At 42.1% G+C, this 26,364-nt stretch overlaps 2 protein-coding genes across 3 annotated transcripts in view; one reads left to right on the top strand and one right to left on the bottom strand.

The window, feature by feature from the left end:
- The window catches only part of LOC116839685 (inter-alpha-trypsin inhibitor heavy chain H3-like), a 41,380-nt gene extending 31,777 nt beyond the window's left edge, over positions 1–9,603 (bottom strand). The window contains exons 1-2 of the mRNA XM_032805802.2: positions 8,698–9,603; positions 1,161–1,181 (exon numbers count right to left, since the gene is read on the bottom strand). Coding sequence (XP_032661693.1) covers positions 1,161–1,181; positions 8,698–8,727 — 51 coding nt within the window. The 5' untranslated portion in view covers positions 8,728–9,603. The remainder of the gene's footprint in view (positions 1–1,160; positions 1,182–8,697) is intronic.
- Positions 9,604–9,995: 392 nt separating this feature from the next.
- NEK4 (NIMA related kinase 4) overlaps positions 9,996–26,364 on the top strand; it is a 40,306-nt gene continuing 23,937 nt past the window's right edge. The window contains exons 1-6 of one of the 2 annotated variants that reach the window (XM_032805804.2): positions 9,996–10,202; positions 16,033–16,299; positions 17,657–17,854; positions 20,511–20,618; positions 21,661–21,815; positions 24,602–24,743. In XM_032805804.2, the coding sequence (XP_032661695.1) occupies positions 10,110–10,202; positions 16,033–16,299; positions 17,657–17,854; positions 20,511–20,618; positions 21,661–21,815; positions 24,602–24,743 (963 nt within the window). In that variant the 5' untranslated portion in view covers positions 9,996–10,109. The other variant, XM_032805806.2, reaches the window with a different exon arrangement.

Genomic DNA, 26,364 nt, shown 5'->3' with positions numbered 1-26,364 from the left:
ATTGAGTACAGTGGGGTATTTTCCAATGTAATACTTACATATATCCAATCAATTTCATTTGCCATTTTGTTCCATCATTTACGTTTTGTGAGATCTTGAAGTTCTTCACAGTCGCTTTGGTCTTAACTACCTGAGCGTTAGTATCATCTCAAACTTTGCCACCTCACTTGTACCCCTTTCTCCAGATCATTTATGATAAGTTGAATAGGATGGCTTAGGACTGACCCTTGGGTTACCCCTCTCCATTTTGAGAATTTACCTAATTCCTACCCTTGCTCCTGTCTTTAACTAGTTCTCAGTCATGAAAGACCTTCCCTTTTATCCCATGACAACTTAAACATAAGAGCCTTTGGGAGCGACCCTTTGTCAAAGGCTTTCTGGAAATCTAAGTACACTATGTCCACTGGATCCCCCTTGTCCACATGTTTGTTGACCCCTTCAAAGAACTCTAATAGATTAGTAAGACACAATTTCCCTTTACAGAAACCATGTTGACTTTTGCCCAACAATTAATGTTCTTCTATGTGTCTGACAATTTTATTCTTTACTATTGTTTCAACTAATTTGCCCAATACCGATGTTAGACTTACCGGTCTGTAATTTCCAGGACCACTTCTAGAGTCCTTTTTAAATATTGGATGAGAGGAGATAGATGACTGCTGCCTGGCTGGTTCACTAAGTATTTAGATTTGTGCTTAGGTGGGATGGACTGCTGAATTGGGATCTAAATGCCAACTGACATAAACCTTAGAGATAAAGCCACTTGCCTTCCTTGAATAAAATACTTAAAAAGAAGATAAAATGTTTCTTTAGAGGCATACAGACAGTGCCAAACAGTTCTGTTATTTGTTGAAATACAACATGGGATTAGCTATTATTTATTTATTCTCTTTTTACTGCACAGAGCCTGACAGACTCTGAATTTGGGATATTACTGAATATTATGATTAACTAAACCAAACTCTTCAGATACTAGCATTTACCATGTGTACCTAGAAATAACAATTACTCACGCTGTGCTCATTGTAGTATGACACAAGTTTTTAAAATAGTAAGAGTATTTTATTAACTGACATTTGAATCCATCACTGTAGCCCGGATAAAAACAAACCCTTAATTGGTAAAATATCCTCAGTTATAAATGAGAAAAGAGAACGTACCAAGTCATCAGCACTTCGCTTCTGTAAAGAGAAGAAATTGAAAAATTGTCTCGTGACTATTCTAAGAATATGCATACAGATAAACCTATTTAGCATCTAGATAGCACTTCAGCATCTATATAGCACTTTAGCATCTTCCAAATCAAATAGGAGTTTTGTGTGAGTAGTGTAGAGCCAGCCCATAGTTAGTAAACTGAAGGTTGATTCATCCTTGTGTTCTGGTACCATATGCCAGGTAAGTTATTGGGTGCTGGAGTTAAATCTGGGTATATACAAGCAGTCAGTGGGAGACAATAGGAGATTTTCCCCAGAAAGAATGAATGAGTCATTAAGGATCTGGCCCATTTATTCTGTTTATAAGGCACCAAACCCTGCGGCCCTGATTAGCTAATAATGGGTCTCAACAATTGTGGATTTGAAAGTTAGAACTTGAATGTTGCTGGGTTCGTGGTTTGCTCAGGAGACACTGAAAAAGGAGCAAAGATGGAGACAGAATGAAAAACAAATACAGACAAACTGAAAGAAAGAGCGGGGAAAGAGAAAAATTCTAATTAAAAATTAAATACAATTTAATTGCTACACAGAGGACACACACGTACTAGGCTGGATTGGTGATAGTGGTGGATTTAGTTTGTTTGTTTGGGGGGATGGTGTCTCTTCAGTCCTTAACATATAGCACAGACTTCTGTTTGTACACGCTCCCGTCTGCTGCACAAAGCAGAAATAACTGAAGAACCTCAAAGTGTCCCAAGATTCATGGGTTTCAAGGGTTGAACTCCTTTTCATTTCACCTGGGGAATAACCTGGTCCACCTAATGGCATGATCAGAGAGAAACTTCATGTTTGGGAACTTAGTTTCCTGGCCTTTAGGTAGGTATTTCTCACATCGAGAACAATTTGGCATTTTTAAAGAAATGGAATCTCCCTGGAGGAAAGGAGGTTTGTAAACTTGAGCTAATTATGTGAAACCCAAAATATTTAGACATACATGTATACACCCTTGAGGCTTACTTGTCCATATATCTGTGCTGCTTCAGCCCGTCAGGCCACAATTTTCACACCATCTTATAAGTCAGTGGTGCGCAAACCTTTTCCAGTTGCACGCTCCCAATACCATACGGAATTTGTTGCGCTCCCCTCTACTACTTGTAATCTGAGGTAATCCCTTACTGCTGTGCTGCTGCTGGCGGCAGTGCAGCCTTCAAAGCTGAGTGGCCAGATAGCAGCAGCTGCTGGCCAGGGCGTTCATGTCATTTGCGTTGCAGGAGGACTGTTTTTTTAAATCCCTCTCCTGTCCCACCCCGCAGCACTCACTCTATTTTTATACTGCAATACTCACACTATTTTTATCCCACTCCTGCTATTATGGCAGCAGGTCCTACAGGATCTGTGGGATCCCAGTTTCTTTGTGCACCCCCAGAGAACCTCTTGAGCTCCCCAGTTTGTGAACCACTGTTATAAGTGACAATATTTCTGCTGGACTATGGTGGTGGATGAGGTCACTATGAAAGGGTGTAAAGAGAGAGAGGTTTCCAGAAATTAATGTTTATTTTAAATCAGTATATTTGCTCCCACTGTAGATGAGCTGTGCAAATAAGAAAAAAGGCAATTTTACAGGTCAGGGAAGGTCACTATTTCAAAATGAACTCCAGGAAGTTTGATCACAAATTCCCTCTTTCTCTTGGTTCAAACTCTCATTGGTGACATTCTATTTTTGGAAAACTGGCTTGTTATATTTATACATTTTACCTGGAAGCAAAAATACTGAGATGTTAACTGACATATCACTACTGAAGGTATGTATATGCCCCACATTACCAACTCACGGTCTTTAATTGATTTATCCTCACACACATACCCCTGTGAGATAGGGCAATGCTATTACCCCCATTTTTCCAATGGAGAACTGAGAGTCAGACACCTAGATTCTCAAAGATATTTAGTCACTTATCAGTGGGGAACTAGATGCCCAAATACATTTGAGAGCCGGACCTAAGTAACTTGCCCAAGGTTACAAAGGAAAGAAGTCCATGGAAAACAGAGACTTGAAGACAGGTCTCCCAATTCCTAGGCTATTGCCCTGATCACTGGACAATGCTTTCTTTCTGGTTAGAATCTTATTTCTACCTACTCTGTCTCTCTGGCACCCCAACTACTCTTATGTTCTCAACTGCCACCTCCATGCAAGCGATTCCTATATATACCTCTGTCCACTCTCACCTCTCCAGGTGTGACTCAGATGTCTACTTATGAATGCCCAACTGTCATTTCAAACTCGATCTTTCCAAAATTAAATTTCTTTCCTACTCATCCCCCTTCTCTGTCTCTCTATCCTAGTGAAAATTGCACTCTCCTTCCTGTCTCATGGCCTCAGTGTCATCTTTGATTCTTCTTCACCTATCTCACCCATACTTATTCTCTCAAAGTCCTGTCATCTCATTATATCAGCAAAATACACCCTTTTATTAGTGTCCTTACTGCTATAACTCAGTCATATTTCACCTTGATAAATGTAACCTCCTCTTTTCCAGTTCTCCCCTCTTCTCTCCTCTCTACACTATCCAAAATATTGCTGTTAAAGTCCTCCTCCTTTCTCCTCATTGAACATGTCTCACACATCTTTCCTTCAATACCTTCATTGCCTCACTGCTTTTGACTATGTCATATTCAAACTCCTTGTCTTCACTCTCTATTTAATCTTGATCCACTCACAACTGTTTTCATTTTGTAGATTTTCAAACTGGAATCTTTATGATAATCTGGTTTCATTATGATAATCTTGCATAACACAGGCCATTTCCACCTGCTCTTCAATTTGCTCCCTACAGGTCGATTCAACTCTCATTGAAGTCTTTCAATTAACTTCAAATCAATGGAAGGAATGAAAGTTGTATTAGGTCCCAAATCTCAAAAAAAGCACCTTGTCTTACTGCTGCCTTTGTCTCTTTCATGGGATTAGCTTCATGCCTTGACTGTGCTGCCCACTATGCCTGAGACAGACAATATCCATTTTCTATTAAGCGCGCCTTTTCTTCATCAAATTCCTCCTTCAGCAATTTCTCCCTACCTTCTTGCCTATAATCTCATCTCTCCTTTTCCTGGACTGTTGTCCCGTGTTTTATCTGTCTTAGAACAAGGAGACGAGACTGTGTCTCATCCTGTGTAACTGTTAGGCATTACATAAGTAACTTTTATTACTACTACTTCTAATTCAATTGACATCAAAATTTTCCCCCATTGCTCCTGTAACTTTCCTCAGTGCTTCATCCAAGTGGAAGGTTCTGGGTATAGCCCTCTGAACATACACCAGAAATTACATGCACCCACTCATTGCAACTAATGATTGCGACTTTGTAAGTCATGCACTGACGTACAGACTCCAGGGAGTGAAAAGTTAGAATTACTCTGAAATGTCAAGTGACTTTGAATTTCCATATAGTGAAAAAAACAGCTTCAAGACATTTTTTAAATCTGTTCTTTGGTTATATTACAGCCAATTGGGTGACCTGTCTACTAGACTTATACTTAGAGCCATGTGAAAAAATCCACTCCACTGGCAAAGAATTTATTTTTATTTTTTGCTTGTGCCTCTTCTCACAAAACTAGTTATTATTTTCACCATGAAATGTTTGTTTTCCTGCCTAGAGTCACTTACAACCTTCAGCTCTATAGTGTATCCAGTTAAGTAATTTTGATTGTGGATTCATAAAAGAGAGGGATAAGCAGAGTCTCAATGTGCTTTTCCCTTGGGAAAAAGACTTCAGGCACAGATTATATTTGCGCAGACACACTTATTCTGCCTAGGTGTTCACCAGACAGAACTGCTTTGCAGAAGAGTTCACTTTTGGCTGGTTTGGGGTTACAGTTCATCTTAGTTTTGAATGCAGGGGTAATGACACGTTACCTTTATTGTATGAGTAAAGGGCAATAGAACGGTACCTAGCCTGCTCTGATCCCCTAAACTGAACCCCACTTGCTAAGCAGAAGGTAGGGATGTTAAATCCCAGTGAAAATGAGATGGTGGAAGACCATGTGTTCCTGAGGATATGGACTCTTCCTAAAATCCCTCCCCTCTCTAGTGTTTAAAGACAGAGCTGACTGCATTCAGTTGAGAGTCCTTGTTTCTGTTCATGATTACAAGAGCTGAAATCACTGATGAGCAGGTCTAGGGGCTTAGAACTAGTGTGGGGACAGTGTTGCAGTGAAAAATAACTAAGATGGCAGCAGAGTGGTTTCCCACTATCCAGTGAAATCACTAAGAGCTGGGCTAAATGATGGTAGTAGAAATAGTACAGCAGCAACAGTGGTGAACAGCAAATTACACTGGCAAGTGGTGGCAGAGAAAACAGCAGCAGCAGCAAGCCAGTTGCAGAGGCAAGTGGCAGCAGCAGAGATATTGCTCAATGCATCTTCCCCCTGGCCCCTTACAGAGGTCAGAGGAGAACTCAGCTCTGAACTCAGGGTCTGTGCTGGCCAGGGATAACCAAATATGAGTGGGATGCAGTGGAGGGAAAGGGGAGTGGCATATTAAAGGGACATTTGTTCATTAACTTTGATACCACAAGATGGGAAACTGAGGCAAAGGAGACTGCCTAACATACTGTGGAGTGGGTGTTTCCTTAGGGTTACATGCTTTCATATTGTGATTGAGGTGTTTTCCAAAATGAATGCTCAGTTCCCTTTTCCTTTTTGTTAAAAGATTTATTTTGTTAAACACAGACTCAATGCTTGTGAGTGGAGAAGTACTGCCTTTTGGGTTGGTGTTTAAGTTTTCTCAGATATCCAATTCTATTTTATATTGTTCAAAGAAACTCCTAAATATTGAACCCAGCCCTTACTGCTGCTGACTCCACCTGGCAAAAGTGTTACATTCACATATCTTTATCATAGTTTCTGTAAGAACTATACTTCTCCAAGAAATTACTAGGCCATGAAAACTGAAAATACCGATACACCTATATGAGGTTCCTCCAAAGCTAAGTTGATAAATAAGGTAGTGTAAGGAAGCTTGTACTACTGCTACCCATGCAGTGAATACGCACAGGACTTCAATTTCCAAGGCTGTCTATCCAGTAGAAGCTTTGTCATTGACAATTTTACTTTATGTTCCTAGCACAACTGCAGGGAGTAGAGGTGCAAAGGGAGTTTTATGGCACTCTGATCCTGGGGTTGGTTTCGCCCTCAAAAGCAAGTTAGAGCAGACCCAGAGCTGCTCTAAATCACACCTGTCTGCCTGTGGCCCCAATGGCAGTTGGTGATTACCAGAGGACAGAGCTGCTCCTGTCACATCCCGTCCCTCGTGCCATACCCCCTACTCCAGGGGGCCAAGAATAGGGTGGGAAGGAACTTCTATGCCACACAAGGATTTCCATTATTTCAATGGAATTATGTCATCATAAAAGTGGTGTACCACAGTGACCAATCAGCTCTTGTCTTTACAGGATTCTGCATATACCTTACCAGGAATATAGCATAGAGTTGTGGGCATCTTAAACTCAGAAAGGTCTCAGCATCAGAGGAAATACAGAGAACAGTAACAATTATTAAGTGTCGTGGGCGAATCTAATTTATGAAGAGAGCAGGAAAGAAGTACAACTTTATAATTGTGTTACATAATGACTAAATAATGAAACTTGTATATAGTGTTGTTGTAGCTGGGTTAGTTTCCCAGACCTGAAGAAGAGCTCTGTGTTAGCTCGAAAGCTTGTCTCTCTCACTAACAGAAGTTGGTCCAATAAAAAAAAATTACCTCCCCCACCGCCTCTCTAATAATAATACATGTCATTTCAAGAGCATTTTCAGTCATACATCTCAAAGAACTTTGAAAAGGTGGAAAAACATTATAGACAAGGAAACTAAGGCACAGAACGGTTAAGAGACTTGCTAAAGTATATACAACTGTCAATGGAAATGAAGTGGTCTAACTCTCTGCCCTACCCCGAGACAACAGTGCAACCAAATGAAACTTACCATAACCATCTACAAGAATCTGAAACATGGAAACACAGAGAAGGAAGAAAAATTGTTTGTTGTTATTAGGCATATTGGCACAAAATGAAGCAAAAAGAATATATAGACTGAATATCATGAAGCATTTTCTTATACTGAGATCTAGTCAAGTATAAAAAAGTGACCTGTAGAGATGTGGTGGAAGGTCTGCCATATTGTCATAAAATAGACTGAAGAGTACAATCCTGTCCTGGCACCCAGGTAATGGACATGATCACCAGAAAGATATTTTGTGTCTCTGATATCTAATATTCTTTGTGGGTTTTTGCCCCCAATATTTTGTTTTATTTTTCAGGTGCAATGATCAGGTGCTACAGTTATTATTCTACCTCTGTAAAAACAAAACCTTGAAAACATTTACTTTTATATTTGGGTGAGGGATGGAAGGACAGAAGAACAGAGGAAGGTTATTATGAGTAAGGGAAGTGATAGTTATTTAAAAACAGAAATACAGAAGTTTCTACAATAGATGACTCAGGAGCATTGTGCAGCCCTACAGATGATCAACTGCCTCAATTACCTCATAAATTCAGCAGATAGGGAAGTGTCCATTTTCATGTTAAGTTCAGCAGCAGAGCGAGTTCTCTCAGCTTAACCTACCTGGTTCATTCAGAAGTATGCAAGGACCCTATCTGCCTGGCATAACCACTACATCCAGCAGAACAGCAGGGACACCTGATTCAACTGGAAGCACAGGAGGTGCATGCCTGCCCAGTTTGCTTGAGGTCTGATCCTGTGTCCCTAGAAGTTCATGGCAAAGGTCCCAGTTGGGTGACCAGATAGCAAGCGTGAAAAACTGGGAGAGGGATGCGCGGCAATAGGGTCCTATGTAAGATAAAGCCCCTAATATCAAGACCGTCCCGATAAAACTGGGACATCTGGACACCCTAGGTCCTAGTGCATTCAGTGGTGCATGAACCATGGAAGCAGCAGCTACCTGGTGGATTTTAGTTACTTACCTTGATGTTCCTGAAAGGTGTTATAAAAAAGTCTGATGTTTCAAGCGCAGGAATCAATGCCAATAAAATGTAAAACAACAGATGGTTTTCCATCTTGGAAAAATGACCAATTCTACTTTGAGGGTTATGTGCTAATAAATAATTCCTTGTTTACAGTCTGTTAATAAACAACCAAATGTGAAAACAGGGGTTAAACATTAGGCAAATGGGGAAAAAGCAAATAGTGAACTTTTGAAGTTGTAACAAAGTTTGTAGAAAATGATCTGCAAAATCTCTCTGCCAAAACAACATTTTAATTACAGTTAAGAGTGAAAATATATTCTCTCTTCCAAATTAACATTTTGCATTATACCTGAGTCACAAAATCAAATCTCCATTATGGTTCTATAATTAGTCTTACATTTGCACACATGCATCCAACCCATCTTCCACATATTCCTGCCCTTTTTCCACATAGATGGCCAAACCCCAAAGCAGTAACTATACTCAGATGTATAGACACTCATTTCTTAACCTGTTTGTATTATATATACAAACATTAGCTTTAATAAAAAAATTTAAGTACATACCCCTCCATGGCTTAGAAAACTGTCTTCCATACTCCTGCCCCGCTGCTGTTTACTCTCTCATGAGCTGGAGACACCTATGGCCTTATCCAATGCCAGAAGTGGCAGATTGGTAGATCATGAATTATTTAGTTAAATATAATTTGATGTAAATCAAGCAAATAAATGTGTCAAGAAGGGGAATAAGGAGCATTCTCCAGCACAGGTGATGAGTGGTTAGAGATCTATGGATCCTGAGATAAAGCTAATGTAATTAAGAATCTACTGACTTTTTAACATTTTAGATCCTTATCCTAAAAATACTTAAACACATACCTGTGTGTGTGTGAATAGTCAGGTTTATGCTTAACCATTTCCATGATAAAGATGTAAATTTTCAACTATAACATCTTGTTTAGTTTAGGTATTTTGTAAGAGGAAAAAAATCTCAACTTTAAATATCTATCCAAAGCCTCAAGCCTTTTAGTGCTGCAGCTGCAAAAGGGGCACTGAAAAGAAACAAGGTTTTGGTTCTGGAGCGTTGTTTTTTGTCTTATGATGAAAGAACTTTGGCCTCGAAAGAGGAGAGTAGCTATGGTGGAAATCATAGGTTTTCAATTTGCTACCTTAGGCAGACCTAGCTGGTACCTGACATAGGTCTCTTAGGTAGGCTGCACCTGCTGAGATTGAAATGCAGTGCTGGAGGTGGGACCTATCCTCTACATGGACTGCATTACTGTGAGCCTGAAGTGGACCACTGCATGCTGGAACCTGTCCCCTAGGTGGACTGCACTGCTGTGTGCTTGAGGTAGAGCATTGCATGGTTGGACCTGTCTCCTAGATGGACTGCATCAACGTAGGCCTGAGGTGGAGTGGTGCATGCTCAGACCGGTCTTCTAGGTGGGCTGCGTGCTGCTTGGCTTGCGATGGAGGGGTGCATGTCTCTGGGTAACTCAGCTACCCTGAGACGGTGGGGGGAGGAGGCACATGCTGCTCTCCTCTTCATTTGTGCCACTCGGGTGAAGAATTTTGGCTCCAAGCCAGAAGACAATCAGAGCAGCCCCTTATATGGGCAGGAGACCTGTGCTATGGGATACAACAGCACCCCGTCTCTAGCGAGACGAAAGGCTAGCACCAATACTGGGAGTATTAATTTTCAAATTCCAAAATGGCCACCGGGAAGGACGCCCACACCTGTAATGGCTGCTTAGGTGACTGAGGGAGGTTGTCCACATCCTAGATGGCCATATCAGTGACGCGAGAGCTGTACCATAGAGAGGAAGGCGGCCTTGTATTTACGTGCGGTGCTTCCTGTGGGAGAGGGAGGCCTTCGTGGATCTCTATGGCAGCAGCAGTAACGTTCGCAAGGCGCCCGGGTAGCTGAGCCCTAGCGGCTCCAGCCCCCGAGCGCTGAGGGGCCGCCGGAGGTTGGGAGGATGCCCCTGGCCGCCTACTTCTTCCTGCGGGCCGTGGGCAAGGGCAGCTACGGGGAAGTGAGCCTGGTGCGGCACCGGCAGGACAACAGACAGGTAACCGGGGAGCTGGCCGCGGGAGGGCTCCGACCTCCCCCTTCAGACCCGGGGCCTGCGGCGGGTCCGATCCCCGTCTCAGTCCCGGAGCCTGGTAAGAGAAGTGGGAGAGCTGCGGCAGCGGAGTCTATCTTTCTCCCTGTCCTGTGGGGCGAGCTGGGGAAGCGATGTCCCGATTTTAACCCCTCCCACCCCGCCTGCTCTGGGCCTTTAGAGAATGGTGCGGGGAGGAGGAGTGCCAGGATGCAGGGGAGTCTGGTTCTCCCCTTCCCATCCCCATGTGCGCTAAGGGGAGTGATTGGTTTGTGTTCTTGTTCGGTTCCTTCATCCCAAGACCATCCTTTCTTCTCTTGTGCCAGCTCTGCCTCCAGTGTGGACCAGTTTCTGATTCTATGATTCCATTTAACCTGCTATGCATTGCAAAGGGGCTTCCTTCCTGGCTCTTGCGAGAGTTTATGCTCTGAAGCATGGAGATTTTATTATCCTTATCTCAGGACCTGTTACAAAAAGGTTATCAGTCACAAAATTGTTGGGCCATGGTGTTCAGTGCTGATCTCCTGGATTATACAAATTGGCTGCAATTTTTTTGATAAAGGGTTATCTCCGTCCAAACAAAGGAGAAAATATTGATAAAACCCTTGTTCACTATGTTAAAATGTTACCCCAGACCATGCTTAACTGTTTATCATTTTAAATAATTGTTGATTTAATGCCATCATGATAACACTTTAAAAGTTTTATTAAATAGAAAAAGAAGTTAAAAATTCAAAATTTAAAGAAGTGGGTTTTCATTTTAACAATTTCCTTTTCTTTTAGCTGTATAGAGGCTTTCATTATGGGGGAAAAACCCTGTTTTGGTAGTCTTTTGGATGGTATTAAATATGATAACTGCCCTATTGGGGTTAAAATAGAAGGTTTTGAGATATTTTAATCTGATCCTTTAGAACAAACGCTCAAAAGGGGGAGAAGAATTACAAAGAAAGAAAATGCAGTTTCTGCCTCTAGTGCTGACTTTCACTTGCAGCCTCATTGCTAGAGAAACATAGGCACAGTACGTAATTATGTCAGCCACTACAAGACCTGGCACATTCAACACTGGCAAATTTTAAGTCATTGCTTTTAAGGCCTGGTCTGCCCTACGCGTTTAAACCGATTTTTGCAGCATTAAACCGATTTAATGCTGCACTCGTCCACACAACGAGGCCCTTGATATCGATATAAGGGCTCTTTAAACCAGTTTCTGTACTCCTCCTCGACGAGAGGAGTAGCGCTGAAATTGGATTTGGGTTAGTGTGGCTGCAAATCGATGGTATTGGCCTTTGGGCGGTATCCCACAGTGCACCATTGTGACCGCTCTGGACAGCAATCTGAACTCGGATGCACTGGCCAGGTAGATAGGAAAAGCCCCGCGAACTTTTGAATTTCATTTCCTGTTTGCCCAGTGTGGAGCTCCGATCAGCATGGGTGGCGATGCAGTCCCAAATCCAAAAAAAGCTCCAGCATGGACTGTACAGGAGATACTGGATCTGACCGCTGTATCGGAGACAAATCGTCTATCAGAGCGCCGTCCAGAAGACAAATGCCAAAGCATTTGAAAAAATTCTCAGGCATGATCATAGTCCACTAGCAAATGACTCGTGCCACCTAACGGAAGCCAACGATCAAGATGGCGCTCAGGGAGGGGGGATGAGGACTCAGCTCACCACCCCAGCCCCGAGCGTCTCCGAAAGTATTTGCTCTTGCTAGCTCCATCTGTAGGTCAAAACATGCCAGGTGGTTCAGGGTATGTCGTAGTTTACTGCCCCCCGCCCCCCCATTAGAACGAAAAGGGAAAAAAAAATGTTTGACTTTTTTCAAATGTAACCATTGTCTTACCTGCATGCTGCTGGTAAGACCACGGTGCGGGCATGAACCCAGCAGATCCTCTCCTCCCTTCCCGTCGCAGATGTACAGTGCAGTGTGACTGGTAACTGCCTTGTGCATCAGCCATGAGTGTGCTCTGAAGGCCTCAGGTGAGGTGGCGGCGGGTGCCTGGGAAAATAGAAATGGCTCACCGGTCTTCCCAGTGGGAATGTACAGAACGCTGGTAATCTCGCATCATAGAACTGGGCTGAGCGCCCATCAGCCCCTTCCATGTGGACAGACAATATTCGTATGCCTGCCTATCATGCGCCTGGGAGCTGCTCCCTTATTTGTATCTCCTATACAATCATGGTCCTATTCTGCCATTCTTATTACTTCATCACAAATGAGGGACCTGCAATAGTAGCCGAGGGGGTGGGGGCAGGGAACAACGAGTGGGTTTGTTGCAGGGGTCCCCCTAGAAGGCATGTAGCTTATCTTTCTGCGGGATCTGACATGGAGCGGGTCTGTCTCTCTGGCTCTGACACTGGTCTCTAGTACCTCTGCCCCATATTCTAGGCAGACTGACTCTTATTTTTAGATACATAAAGAGGATTGACTCGGGAAGTCGTTCCCATTTTTCTTCTTCGCCCCAGTCGACCTCAGCCAGGGCACCCAACAGCAGCAGACGGTACAGAATCACTGGATAACCGTTATCCATCACAATTTACAGCACAGCAAGACATACAGATGAGATAACTCATCTCTGCTATCTTGCAAGGCAATGAACGCTGTGTAGCGGCGCAGTCCCGTTCGACAACATCCAGTAACATTAGGTGAAGTAAAAAAAAAAAAAAAAAGCTGAACGGCTCCATGGTTTGCCGTGCTATGGCATCTGCCAGGGTAATCCAGGAAAAAAGGGCGCGAAATGATTGTCTGTTGCTTTCATGAGAAGGAATGGTGACGACAATTACCAGATACCTGCACACTTTTTGCCCCATCATGCATTGGGGTCTCAACCCAGAATTCAATGGCAGGAAGGACTGCGGAACTATGGGATAGCTAGGGATAGCTAACCCAGCATGCACGCTCCAGAAATCGACGCTGTCGGACCATAACGCACAACCCCTCAAAATAATGTGCGTTAGTGGCTCCTGCGGCACTTGAACTTTAACAATGCTTTTACAAAAACCGTTATGTAAACTTGGAATAATTCTCGAATGTAAGCATACCCTAAGGGCATGTTTTAGCAGTGCCCCTGTGACATTTATAGATTAATAATATAAATCCACTTGACAAGTGACAGGGCCCACGAAAGATTAATTAAACTCACCTCACCGAACTGACCTGACCCATGGGTGAACTTAAAGAACTGTTACGAAGATATGTAAATGAAAGAGCTTGAAATGCCAGTCTGGATTGTTAGAGGATAAGGGAGGTTGGCTCAGTCTTGTGTGAATGTAAGCAAACAAGTCTGTCCCTATTGCTATATTTGTTTACAACTCAAAGTAAAAATAGGATATAGCATTTAAGATGATACTTGAGTGAAATAGTATTATTGTATGGCTCTTGAAGGTTGTAACCTGTATCTGAACTGTATATGGATAAATACTCTGTGCTAATTGCCAGAATGTTGGAGAAGGAGTTATAGCCTATTGTTTCCTCAGCCCGAAAGGCTTGTTGGAAATGTATAGAAGCCTGGAACACGACTTCCTCTCATCTCAGATCTGCTTTGGGTTTCAAGAGGGGAACGTAAATCCGACAAGGATTGAATCCCCAGTCATTGACTGAGCTCCCTGAATAGACATTGGACTGGTAATCTATAGACTATTTCTAAAAGGACTTTGGAACTACAAGCTCACCTCTACTATGTATCACAACCCAGAAAAATTGATTCAAGTCTGTATGTGTAAATACATCTAACCAACTTCTCCTTTTCTTTCTAATAAATTTTTAGCTTAGTTAATAAAATTGGCGCTGTGTGTATTGTGGGTAAATCTAAGTATAATTGAACCTGGGTGTTGGCTGACCTTGGATTGGAAGAACTTTTCTTTTATATGAAGATATAGAATTTTCAAGACATCATCCATCATATGTTTGACAGGTGTTCTGGATGTGGCCTGAGGCTGGGCACTTTAAGGGAACTGTGTTGTTTGGACTTCTAAGTGACCAGTGAGGTACTATAGAAGCTCTTTTGTGCTGGTTGGTAAATCTAAGTAGTGGAATAACCACCAGCATTTGGGGTTTGTCTGCCCCGTTTTGTTTGCAGTTCACCCTGATTGAGTGCCCTCAGCTGGCTCCCATGGGCAGCACCGTCACACCCTCTTGTCAGAGTCACACCATCATTGTGAATGGTGTCTTAGCAGGCTTAGAAAAAAACAGAAGAAATAAAGTGGGGAAGGAAAACAACATGAGGGAGGAATCTAAGGTTCATGTCCCATGTTTAGGTTCAGGATTTAGCTGAAGCTGCTGAAGGTGGTGGTGTCATCTGGTTCCCTTTCTTTGGTCTTTGCTGTCCTGATCCTGAAAGACACCCCAATGGTCTCATGGTTGGTACCTGGAGACTATGGAGATGGTAGCAATGTGCGTAAAGCTTGCTTCTTCCAGTCCATACACCCCACTGCTCCTCTTTAGTGACTCCTGGATAAATAATGTCCAAGAAGGGGTAGCATCCTCATCCTATTAAAAATTAACTAATCAGAATACATTGCAGTTACTTCTGCTACAAACATTTCCCTTCACTTGTAGAATCTTTCAGTTCATTGTCATGCCAATCATTGACTTCAGCAGGAGCCTTGAGCCCTTATCACAGTTATTTTTAATGTAAACAGTACGGTTTGTACCATAGTTTGCTTATGAAAGTAAGCAAAATTTAAAGGCAATTTTATGTAACAGGCTGATTCGGACTTTTGATCTCTTGGACAACTTGGCATATAGTGTTGTGCAAAGGCTACCACTCTACATGAAAAGAACTATTATTACCTTTTTATTTGTTTTAATTGCACTTACTTTTAATTTCTTCACTGTGTCTTGTATTATAGGAAAGAGCAAAAGGGAAGATCTGATCAGTTTTTACACTCCTTCAAAATTTTCAATACCTTATTTACTACTGTGACAAAGTGGGAATGTTCTTAACGTTTTCTCTGAATACTGTGTGGGTGCCTCAGTTTCCCCTATGCGTTTCTCGAGTGTCATGGGGTGCGTGATTGTTGCAGAACCCTAGGGGGCCAGTGTTATCCTGTCTGCACAGAGAATGGCTGACACCCTGTCTTCTGGCAGCAAATGGCCTGAGCCCCTTCCCTGCAAAGTTGCCAACTAAAGGTGTTGAAGAACAAAGAGATAAGGTGACCTCCTGGCCCGGGAAAGAGACAAAGGAGAGGAGGGGCTGAAGAGTTTGTTTGGATTTGGCTGGGAAAATGAAGAGAAGGCCAGATAGACCTCCCGGCCTTCCCTGGCCCCCCAAGATGGACCTGACGGAGAGGGTCCTGTGGTCTGTACCTGCAAGACCTGTCTTGAACTGTGTTCCTGTTGCCTAAATAAACTTTCTGTTTTACTGGCTGACTGAGAGTCATAGTGAATTGCAGGAAGCCGGGGGTGCAGGGCCTTGTCTTCCCCCACACTACCCCTCTAATTTGCAGATGGCTTAATAACTATTGCAGATGAGCACTAGGATAGACATTAGGGATGGTCAAGAAGGCAAATTGCAAGGATAATACCAGTTAAATGCCTACCTGAAGAGAATACAAATGGTGGCATTTAGATTTAAAATTATAATGTACGTAAAGTTTTAAATTTCAGGTTTGTGCATTTGTGAGGGGAAGACATATTTGTTCCATTCTTACAACATAATGGACACTGTTAAATGTAACTATGTATTTTAAAACATTGTTTTATAGTTTTTAAGAATTTGCCAGTGTGTTTTTTTTTTTTTTTTTTTTTTTTAATAGCTTGGATGTTTTTATTATAAATCTTTTTTTTTCCTCTGCAGTATGTCATCAAAAAGCTGAACCTTAAACATGCATCCAGTCGAGAGAGGAAAGCAGCAGAACAAGAAGCCCAGTTGCTGTCTCAGCTGAAACATCCCAACATAGTCACCTATAGGGAGTCCTGGGAGGGGGAAGATGGCCTGTTATATATTGTCATGGGCTTCTGTGAAGGAGGGGACCTGTATCATAAACTTAAAGAGCAGAAAGGCAAACCTTTGCCAGAGAATCAGGTGGTGGAATGGTTTGTCCAGATTGCCATGGCATTGCAGGTATTAATATACTGTAACATATAACTTCTTAGTTTTAAAAGAAATAGGTCTGTTTTTGCTTGCTTTCCATTTAAAAAAACAACCCTTAATTTTAGTTTTGATGTGTTAACTTTGCTTACAGATTATCAATGTCAACCTAAGGTAGCCATGTAGAAAACGAGTTGCTGTTGTATACTTCACGTCCATCATTTCAGTATTATAGACAATGTGACATGATGGCTGGCAGTGAATTGTAATATAAGCAAGTTTTATTCTAGTTAAGGGGCTATTTCTGTTATTCGTAACCCTCTGTTTCCAGAGGTTTGCAACTCAATTATACAAATTTTCTCTGTGCTGAAACTTATCAATAACATCTTAAAAACTAATTTTAACCAAAAAGTGTTTGCACAAAAAACCTTATTATTTTGCTCCAGTAATTAATTTACGTTTTAAGTGAAATTTTCCAGACCATTAACTCAGAAGTTCTACTAGAAGCTGCTTCAGTCTGTTAAATTTTAAAAATGTAAAGGGAATCAAATCACAAAAAATTCATTACAGTAATAAAGTTTGTTTTTTTTTGTTTAAAGACAAAAGGAAGTTAGGATGTTGGACTGAAAATTCTATTTTTAATTTGCCAGTGCAACTTGTCATCAGGATGTTGTGAAAGCAAAAACTATAGCTGGATTCAAAAGAGAGTTAGATAAGTTCGTGGAGGATATGTCCACCAATGGCTATTAGCCAAGATGGTCAGGAATGCAGTCCGATGCTCTGGATATTTCTAAGCTTCTGATTGCCAGATGCAGGGGCTGGGTGACGGGAGGTGGAACACTTGATGGTTGCCCTCTTCTTGTCATTCCCTTTTGAAGCATGTGGCGTTGGTTACCATTGGAAGACTGGATATTGGGCTAGATGGACCCAGTATGGCATTCCTACGTTTGTTTGTTGTGACTAGGAATGCAGATGTCCACAATAGCATCTGATCTTGTTCATCATAGGCCTAATCCTGCAGTTCTTACTCAGGCAAAATTCCCATTGACTTCATACAGTCCTTAATTCAGACAAAATTCCATACTAGGACTGCAGGACAGAGTCTGAAATCAATTGCAATAAGACACAGTGGAGAGTGAGTTAAGGACTGAGCTTCAGCCTTAATTTTGCACGTTTTGCTTCTGTATAGGCACATTAAACTAAAGAAATAACAAACTTGTATATATACATATGTTAACATGAACAGATTAGTATGATGTTGTTAACTGTAATTCATCTCTTGGATAGTGATGTGTAATTTTGCTGCGTTTGTACTTTTTCCTTTATGACTCTGGTCAGAGGAAAAGAAGGAATTAACTGTTTAACTTGCTTGAAACACTTTATTTTTCAGTATTTACATGAAAAACACATTCTACACAGAGATCTCAAAACTCAAAATGTTTTCCTGACCAGGACAAATATAATCAAAGTGGGAGATCTGGGAATAGCCAGAGTGTTAGAAAATCAGTATGATATGGCCAGTACTCTCATCGGCACACCTTATTATATGAGTCCTGAACTGTTCTCCAACAAACCTTACAACTACAAGGTGAAGTATATTGATGCAAATATTGGTCCTAATTGTGTTAGTTGATATAAGGGAGCCGTAAGCTCTGAGAAGTTTATAAATTATCTAGAAGATAATGCGAGTTATTTTGTTGACTCACCTGTTAACCATAGAGCGCTACAATCTTGTGTGTTATGAAAGTAATGCCTCTGTAAAAAGCACTTTTTGGGGACTGCTGATTAACTTTTGCTGCCTTTTTTACTATTTCCCACAGGGAAAAAAATTCATCACAGAAAGCTATCTTAAAGGAATTTAGTTTTCTTTAGTGTATGTGAATTGTCAACTTGTGTTAATTTGTTAGGACCAGGTTTTGTCAATTGACTTTATCAGTGTAAGTTAGAATTCCAGTACAAAAAAACCCCTTTGTTTAAATGTATGTTAGGACACTGGCATATGAAGCCTAAGATAATTGTGAAAGGCTTTATCTTTAAAATTGCTATTATGTATGTAATAAGAAAACAAACCAAAAAAACCTAATAGGCATTTACAAGTATGGAGATGAACATGTAAGGGAAGGTAGCTCAGTATTCAAATATACTCATAACTTATACCATAGGCGCCAACTCTGTGGGTGCTCCCATCCACCGGCAGCCAAGCTCCCTGCACCCACACCTCACCGCCTCTTCCCAGCACACCACGTTCCACTCCTTCCCCCTCCCTCCCAGAGCTTGCTACAGCTGTTTGGCACTGGGAGGGAGGGGGAAGGAGTGGAACGTGGTGTGCTGAGGGGAAGAGATGGGGCAGGGGTGGGGATTTGGGGAAGGAGTCAAATAGGGGTAGGGAATTTGGTTGAAGGGGTTTGGCATTGGGCGGTGGGCAGGGAGTGGGGTGGGGCCGAGGGTGGGGCAGGGTTGGGCACCCACCAGCACTAGAAGGAGTCGGCGCCTATGGCTTATACGATCTTTTAAATAAATGTACATGTGCAATACTGCAGAGCCGTCCTTAGGCATACGCAGCTGTGTAGGGCACCATGAAATTTGGGGCACCAAATTGCCCCAAATTTCATAGTGCCCTAGGCAGCTGTGTGCTGCATATGCAGCAGCCCCAGCGACCAGCCTTATCCCTCAGCTGGCCCCCATTACAAGGGACAGGGCCATCCCTGGGCGGTGTGGGGTCTCGGGCAACTCCCTCTGCCCTGCCTCTTACCCTTCCCACCTGCTCTGCCCAACCCCATTCTGCCTCTTCCCCAGCGACACCGCACTCACCAGCAGCGGCGGGAAACAGAGCAACCTGGTCCCAGCCTGCTCTGCTCCTCCAGCTCTCAGCCGCAGTGCTCTGCTTCCTGTCGCAGGTGAGTGTGGGGTGGGGGAAGGATCGCCCCCCACACTCACTGGTGGCAGGAAGCGGAGAGACGTGGCCCCAGCCTGCTCCACTTCCCTTGCCCCAGACCCAGCCATGTTGCTCGGGTTGGGAAGTGGAATGTCACGGCTGGCGGAGTAGGGTAGGCTGGGGCTAGGCTGCTCCACTTCCTGATGCTGCTGGTGAGTGGGGGATCCCTTCCCCCAAGCCTCCTCCCCTGAGCGACACGGCTGGGACCAGGGCAAGGGAAGCAGAGCGGGCTGCTCCTGGCCCCCTGCTAATCCCTCAAGGCCACTCTGGGCCTGTGGGTTCCCCAAAGTGCCCCTCCACAGCTCCTGCCTCCGGGGGGGAGGCCTGGGTCCCCCCACAGCCCTCCCATGGGGGGCTGCGTAGGGCACCCAAATGACTAGGGATAGCCCTTAAATATTACATTGCATTGCTGTGGGGGGGGGGGAGGAAAGAAAGGGAGGGGCTAATGTCAGAGTATCCCCCTGCTCCTGCACCCCGCTTACCCCATCTTCCATAGAGCAGGAGGGACACACCAGGGTTCAGGATGGTGGGAGCTCGCAGCAGCTGCAGTCTCAGCAAGCTGATCTAATTAACAAGGCAGTGTACTTAAAGGGGAAATGCGCATCTCTCCCTCCATTCCTGCTGCCTTGGAGAGTGAGAGAGTTAACCCTTGAGGGCTCAGTCAATTGCTAGTTCATCATTTAGTATTAAGGGAAATATCCCACCCTCTGACTCCTCCACCTCAACCAAGCTTCACAATCATCATCACTGTGTACCAGTATTAAATTGTTGGTTTAATATAGTCTTTTGTCTGGTGAAAAACATTTCCCTGGAACCTAACCCCCTCATTTACATTAATTCTTTTGGAGAAATTGGATTCGCTTAACATCGTTTCGCTTAAAGTCGCATTTTTCAGGAACATAACTACAACATTAAGTGAGGAGTCTGAAGAAAGAATTAGTTTCAGAACTCCTTGATGCTAAAGAAACTCACAGAAATGTTAGAGACAAGCCAATATTTGAAATTAGGATGGTTTTTTTAATGATCTGTAACTCAGTAACAGACCAACTTTCTTCACACTTTTCAGAAAAATTCTCCTTACCATTCAGCGTAAATGTGGCCATACTCAGTATAAACCAGTTTTGTTACCTGAGGCCATAACCAAAAGTTTATAGTGGAATTTGGTTGTGATCTTAACTATAGTGGCTGCCAACTCAGCATAACAGTCTGTTTCTAATGGGCTGTTCAGGAGCATAATATCTACTTATAAAGTAATTTTTCAGTATTGCATCTGAAGTGCTTATGCTGATTTTTCTGGTTCTCTTTTCAGTCTGATGTTTGGGCTCTGGGCTGTTGTGTTTATGAAATGGCCACGCTGAAACATGCCTTCAACGCTAAAGACATGAACTCTTTAGTTTATCGAATTATTGAAGGAAAGGTAAAAACTGATCTAAAGTTGTTTTTGGTTCAGTGAAAACATTTTGGAAATATGCTACCGTAAGAAGACCCTTCTGATGTGGATACTCAATCATGCAAAAGCTGTATATTCAGACCTGTAGTCCAATCTTGTGTCTGGAACTTGAGATAACTGTTTTCAATCAAAAGTAAGAATTTCAACTCCGATTTGTGGGGTTAGTATGATTTTTTTTTTTTCCACGTGTGATGGGAGCACTGCATCAGCCTGTCCATTCTAATGTTTGATGTGAGATGTGGGTACCTACTGATATAATGGCAGATCCAGAAAGTAGTTTCTTTTTAAGATATCTCTAGAATCTTCTTATATTCACCTTGTGCAGCTAGTAGATTGGAGTACATAAGTTACTTCAGCACTTTTGAGTATAAAGTTTCCACTTTTAACACTGCAAAGAATCATCTCAGCGTATTTTCTTGTTTGATATATACAGCTGGATTACTTTAGCTCAATGTTAGTTCCTTACTTGGTTTGGCATGTTATAAAAACACATTTAAATCCTGATCTTCAGCTGTAACAAAAATGTTTTAAATAAACTGAAGATTCTCTGTGACTAAATTTTCATTTGCAAATCTTAGAAAGTACAACTGACCAGCTTTGAATATCTTGCTTTAAAATTTCTGAATCCAGCTTACCAGGGAATTAATTTTCTTATATGCAATCTTCTGTGTATATTGGCAGTATTTTGTGGTTAGCTGATCATTAAGAAAAAAATTGCATAGAGTTCTTTCATTAAACTTTACACAGACCTCTGTTCAGAAGGTACTTAAGCACTTGGGTAACTTAAGTATTGACAGCAGTGAGACTACTGCACTTAAAGTTAAGGATGTGTTTACGTACCTAGCTGAATCAGAGTCCTAATGCTCAAATAATGCAGCAAGTCCTGTAGGCAAGTATGTAAATGGTTTTGTTTGCTGTACATCATCATCAAAACCATCAGCTTCCTATTATGAATATTAACAAGTGATTCATTCTCCTAATATGATGTATCCTTTCAATACAATTACAGCTGCCACCAATGCCAAAGGATTACAGTCCACAACTGGCGGAACTAATAAGAACTATGCTTAGCAAAAAGCCAGAAGAAAGACCCAATGTGAAAAGCATACTAAGGCAACCATATATCAAGCGCCAAATCTCTCTGTTTTTGGAAGCCACAAAGGCGTAAGATACATTTATTTTATTAATAGTTCTATATAAAATTATTGGTTTGGGTAACATTGTTGAGCATAGTGTTGTAATCACTGTTTTATAGTTTGTGCCAGATTTTGGAGCAGGATGTTGAAGTTGGTTTTGCTGTGTGTAACTATAGAGTATGGGGCAGAAAGGATCTCTTGAGATTGTTGAGGGAAGGAATTATTTGAGAAATATAACAGGAAACAACTAAGAGAGAAGATGGAAATTAGTTACATTAGGCCTATGTAGAAGGAAAGTGGATTTAAGTTTGGGATTGCATATTACCTTCAGAAAGTAAATCCTCATATTGTTCATTTATTTTGATGAGTGTTTGAAACCAGCCAGACAGAAAAGTCTTACCTGATTAAATGTTAGAAGTTGTATTTGGCTGCCCTAATTAGGAGTACTTGGTACTTAACTGCAATCAATCAGTGTTTCTTTTTATAGAAAAACTAAACACCTTATTCTTAATATATCCATTATTTGGGGGGAAAAAATGCCATGGTTGGTTCATGTCCACTGTTGATTTTAGTGTATTATAACTTGTGAAAGATGGGAGGGTAGACTACTCATTAGAGTATGTGACTGGGACACCCCTGTTTTTCTTCATAGCTCTGGAACTGATGATCCTTAGGCAGGTTGGTTACCTGTCTGACTGTCTGTATTCTCCATCTGTAAAGTGGGATGAAAGGAAGATAGCTGCATGAGCACTATCCTTCCACCAATGCACAGGGTAGAATTAGGGTATATCTACACGGCAATTCAGCACCTGCAGATGGCCTATGTCAGTTGACTCGAGCTCATTGGGCTGCACAGGACTGTAGAATTTTGTTGTAGACTTTGGGCGCAGGCTGGAGCCTGGGTTCTGGGATGCTCCCCCTTACAGGCTCACAGATCTTGGGCTCCAGCCTGAATCCAAACACATACAATGCAGTTTGACAGCATTGTAGCCCATGCCCCAGGATCCTGAGTTAGCTGAGATGGGCCAGGAGTGGGTTTTTAACTGCAGTATAGACATAATCATAGGGTCTGCTCTGAAGGGTCTGTTTACTCCTCTTTCTGGCTGAAGGAAGAGCATCATGGTCACTTAAGAAGAGGGGGAAGTAGCTTTGAGATTGAGACATGTGAGAGCCTCTGGAGGCTGGTCTTCATTCAGTGCCAGACAAAGAGACGAGGGGGTGGGGAAAGCTTGGATTATGGGAGAGAGGATGTTGAATAATGAGAGACACACTCTCTCCAGTCGCTGCGTTTATCCCAGTTCATGTATCTCATATTTAAATAAAAACAGGACTGCTTCGCTCCTCCTGACCATTCTAGCATACACAGACAAGAATGAGCTCACAAGTTGAGAGGAGATAGTGGCAAAAATTATAAACCATTCTGTGACGTTTGAGAAAGTTACAAATCATCTGGTTAATAAACTATGCAAATTCCAAGTTCTGTAGTAAATCTGTGATCAATTCTTGCACCAAATAGAAAAGTGAGATAAAGACAGACAATAAATCTGAAATATGGATAGGAAATATATATAGTCACTTGCGTTTCCTTATCAGTCCTTGTTAAGGCCACTTCATCATATCTGAAATGACCAAAAGACAAGTTCCTTTTGCTTGTTTTTAACTAGATGTTGGACAAAAAAGTTGAATATAAAATTTGTCATCAGATTTGGTTAACCACTTCATTGCTTCCGGTTTTTGAGACATAATGGCAATAAACTCAATTGCCAAATATTTCCCCACATGGATGAGCCTTATTGTCTTCTGGTTTGTACACTGTACAGTCACGTATACCTATGCAAAGTGGATATAAATTACTATCAAATCTGTGCAAAGTTAGAATGTTTGTGGCACTTTGCACAGCTGAAAAGGACTATACAGCAGTGGTCACAAACCTGTAGATTGTGATCAGCTGGTCGATCCTGAAGCCTCTGACAGTCTATTGTGATATCTGGCTGCTAAAAGTCTGGCAGCGCAGTGGCCCGGCCCCATACCACTCCCGGAAGCAGTTGGGTGTGTGTGTGTGTGTGGGGACATGGGTGTGTGTCTCCATGTGCCAAGCATCTCCTCTGCAGCTCCCATTTTCCGGGAATGGGGAACTGCGGACAATGGGAGATGCAGGGGCAGTGCTTGCAGGCAGGAACAGCGCACGGGGACCTCTGCCTTCCCCACCCAAGGGCTGCAGGGGTGTGCTGGCCACTTCTGGAAGCGGCACGGGGCAGGCAGGGAGCCTGCCTTAGCCCCTCTGCACTGCCAACTGTGAGCTGACCGAGGGTAAGTGCCGTTCGGCGGGATCCCATGTCCTGAGCCCCCTCCCCCACCCCAATCCTTACCCCAGGCTCAGTCTGGAGTCCCCTTCCACGCTTGGAACCCCTCGGCCTCAGCCCAGAGCCTGCACCGCCTCCCGAAATGTGGCCGCAGCCTGGTGAAAGTGAGTGTGGGTGGGGGAAAGGGGATGGAGTGAGCGAGGCACCTCAGAGAACTGCCTGAGTAAATCCTGGGTTGCACTTAAATTCAAAAAGTGATCTTCTGCATAAAAAGGTTGGAGATCACTGCTATACAAGATACAAAGCAGAGAAAATCAAGCCCAGTGTTTAGTACTTCAGGTAGAAACTCTGTAATCAGTGGAAATTTAAAATATTTTATATCAAGGTGAAAGGGTTCTGTAACTGGATGGCATCTATTTAATAAGGTAGTAGAAACCACAAACATCTTAAAGTCCTTGTCTTTAGAGCTTTTGTCCTTTTTTTGTTGTTGTTGTTGCCATTTTCTTTAAAGAAAAACAGCCAAAAATGATAAGAAAATATCTGATTCTAAGCCCAGAAGTGCTGCTTCTGTGATCTCAGTGAAGACTGGATCTAATAATGGAAACATCACACACAAAAACCATCCCTCTGAGCAAGCCAGGAGATACAGAGCCGTAAGTTACTTTTGTCCAAAGGATACATCTGTTCTTTTTTTTTTATATTTGTGTAAATGTATATATAAAAATATATATTTTGAAATGCTTTGTGTTTTCCTAATATATTTATATTCAATAAAACTGTGTAAACTACATATAAAGGAGGAGAGGAGCTGTATTCATCTGCAATTGGAGCTAAGAAAATAGCCACAGATCAGTAAAACTAATTGCACTGGTCTTTACTGAAACATACTCATGAAACGTTATGCCTAATCCTTATTCTGTGAAGCTGTCATGTGGATTTTTTTTAACCTTACGGTTGCATTAACTTTTGCATGTGGTACAATCATGTGAATTCTGTGACACTGTGTACCCAGAAGAGTATCAGAAGTCACTGGACTAACAGAAATGCTAGCAAATGTTTAATGACAGGCAAATGTTGACAGTGAAAATGTTTGCTGCAGCTTGTGAGTGGAAAATCAATTATATGTTTGAGGAAAATTGCTTGTTACTCAAGGTGAATACTTTTATAGCAGTGGTTCCCAAACTTTAACAAATTGTGGACCTCTATCACTAAAATGTCAAATCTCGCAAACCCCCTCCTAAAAATGAATATTTCCAGGGATTTTCTCCTTTACCTGAGTATAAATTATAAAAGTAGTGATCTTGGAAATATAAAACTTGTTTTTACGACATGCTTATTAAACACTTATTTATCATTACAGTATTTTTATTACATTATGAGAACAGTAACAGTCTTCCAAGATCTCACTTTCATAGCTTATATCACTTTGAGTAAGCCTGTTATAAGACAAGGCTCCTGTGTTTTATCAAGGAATATCAGATGTGAAACAGCTTGAAGGTATTTAAGAAGCCAGCTCAAGGAGTTCCTCCTACACAAGCATTCAGGTCTTGAGCAGTCCTGGCAAACAACACACATTACAACAAAGCTTAAACTTGTCCTTCATAATAATTTTAAAAACAATACTAGCTGCCTATTTAATTTTTTAATACAGCAAAAAATATCCACCTCCCTTTCCATTTCTTATAAGGAGTCTTGAAATTTAAATATCCTCAGTGTGATAGATATTCTTGCTTTGATCTGCTTAGCTTTTGGAAATTCAGGGGCTTTGGACTGCTGGCTCCGTGCTGCCCGGGGTTCCTAGGGACAGCTCTATCTGCCATTAGGGAATTTTTCCCCAACAACCCCCTGTAACATTTCACGAACCCCAGTTTGGGAACCACTGCTTTACAGTGATCCAAATAGATCGAGTCACAAAGATGAATCACTTGCCTGCTGTTCATTTTCTGCACTGTTTGCCAGTTGGTGTTTTGTTTTAATATTGAAGCCTTAAATATGTGGTTTAATACATTTTGGAGAGCTACTAGGAGAACCCTGTTTATCACTTGTGATCATCGGGGCAAAGTGGGTGCGTTGCTTATGGAATAGGCTGTGTTGACATCTGAAGAGCCAAGCTTCTCATTAGACTTAAAAACTTATGAGAGTCTGTTATACCCCTTATTGATGCTTCCAAATAGTACTTGATTATGATTTTGTTTCACTATCACTTTATGGACTCTCTGGTATGCAGGTGACTTCTTGGAGCATCTAAAATATTCCTCAGGGGGTAATTCCACT

The sequence above is a fragment of the Chelonoidis abingdonii genome, chromosome 16 (genome assembly GCF_003597395.2).
Source record: "Chelonoidis abingdonii isolate Lonesome George chromosome 16, CheloAbing_2.0, whole genome shotgun sequence".
In the NCBI taxonomy this organism is placed as follows: domain Eukaryota; kingdom Metazoa; phylum Chordata; order Testudines; family Testudinidae; genus Chelonoidis; species Chelonoidis abingdonii.
The sequence above is the reverse complement of the archived record's forward strand: the minus strand, read 5'-3'. Positions and strand labels throughout refer to the sequence as shown.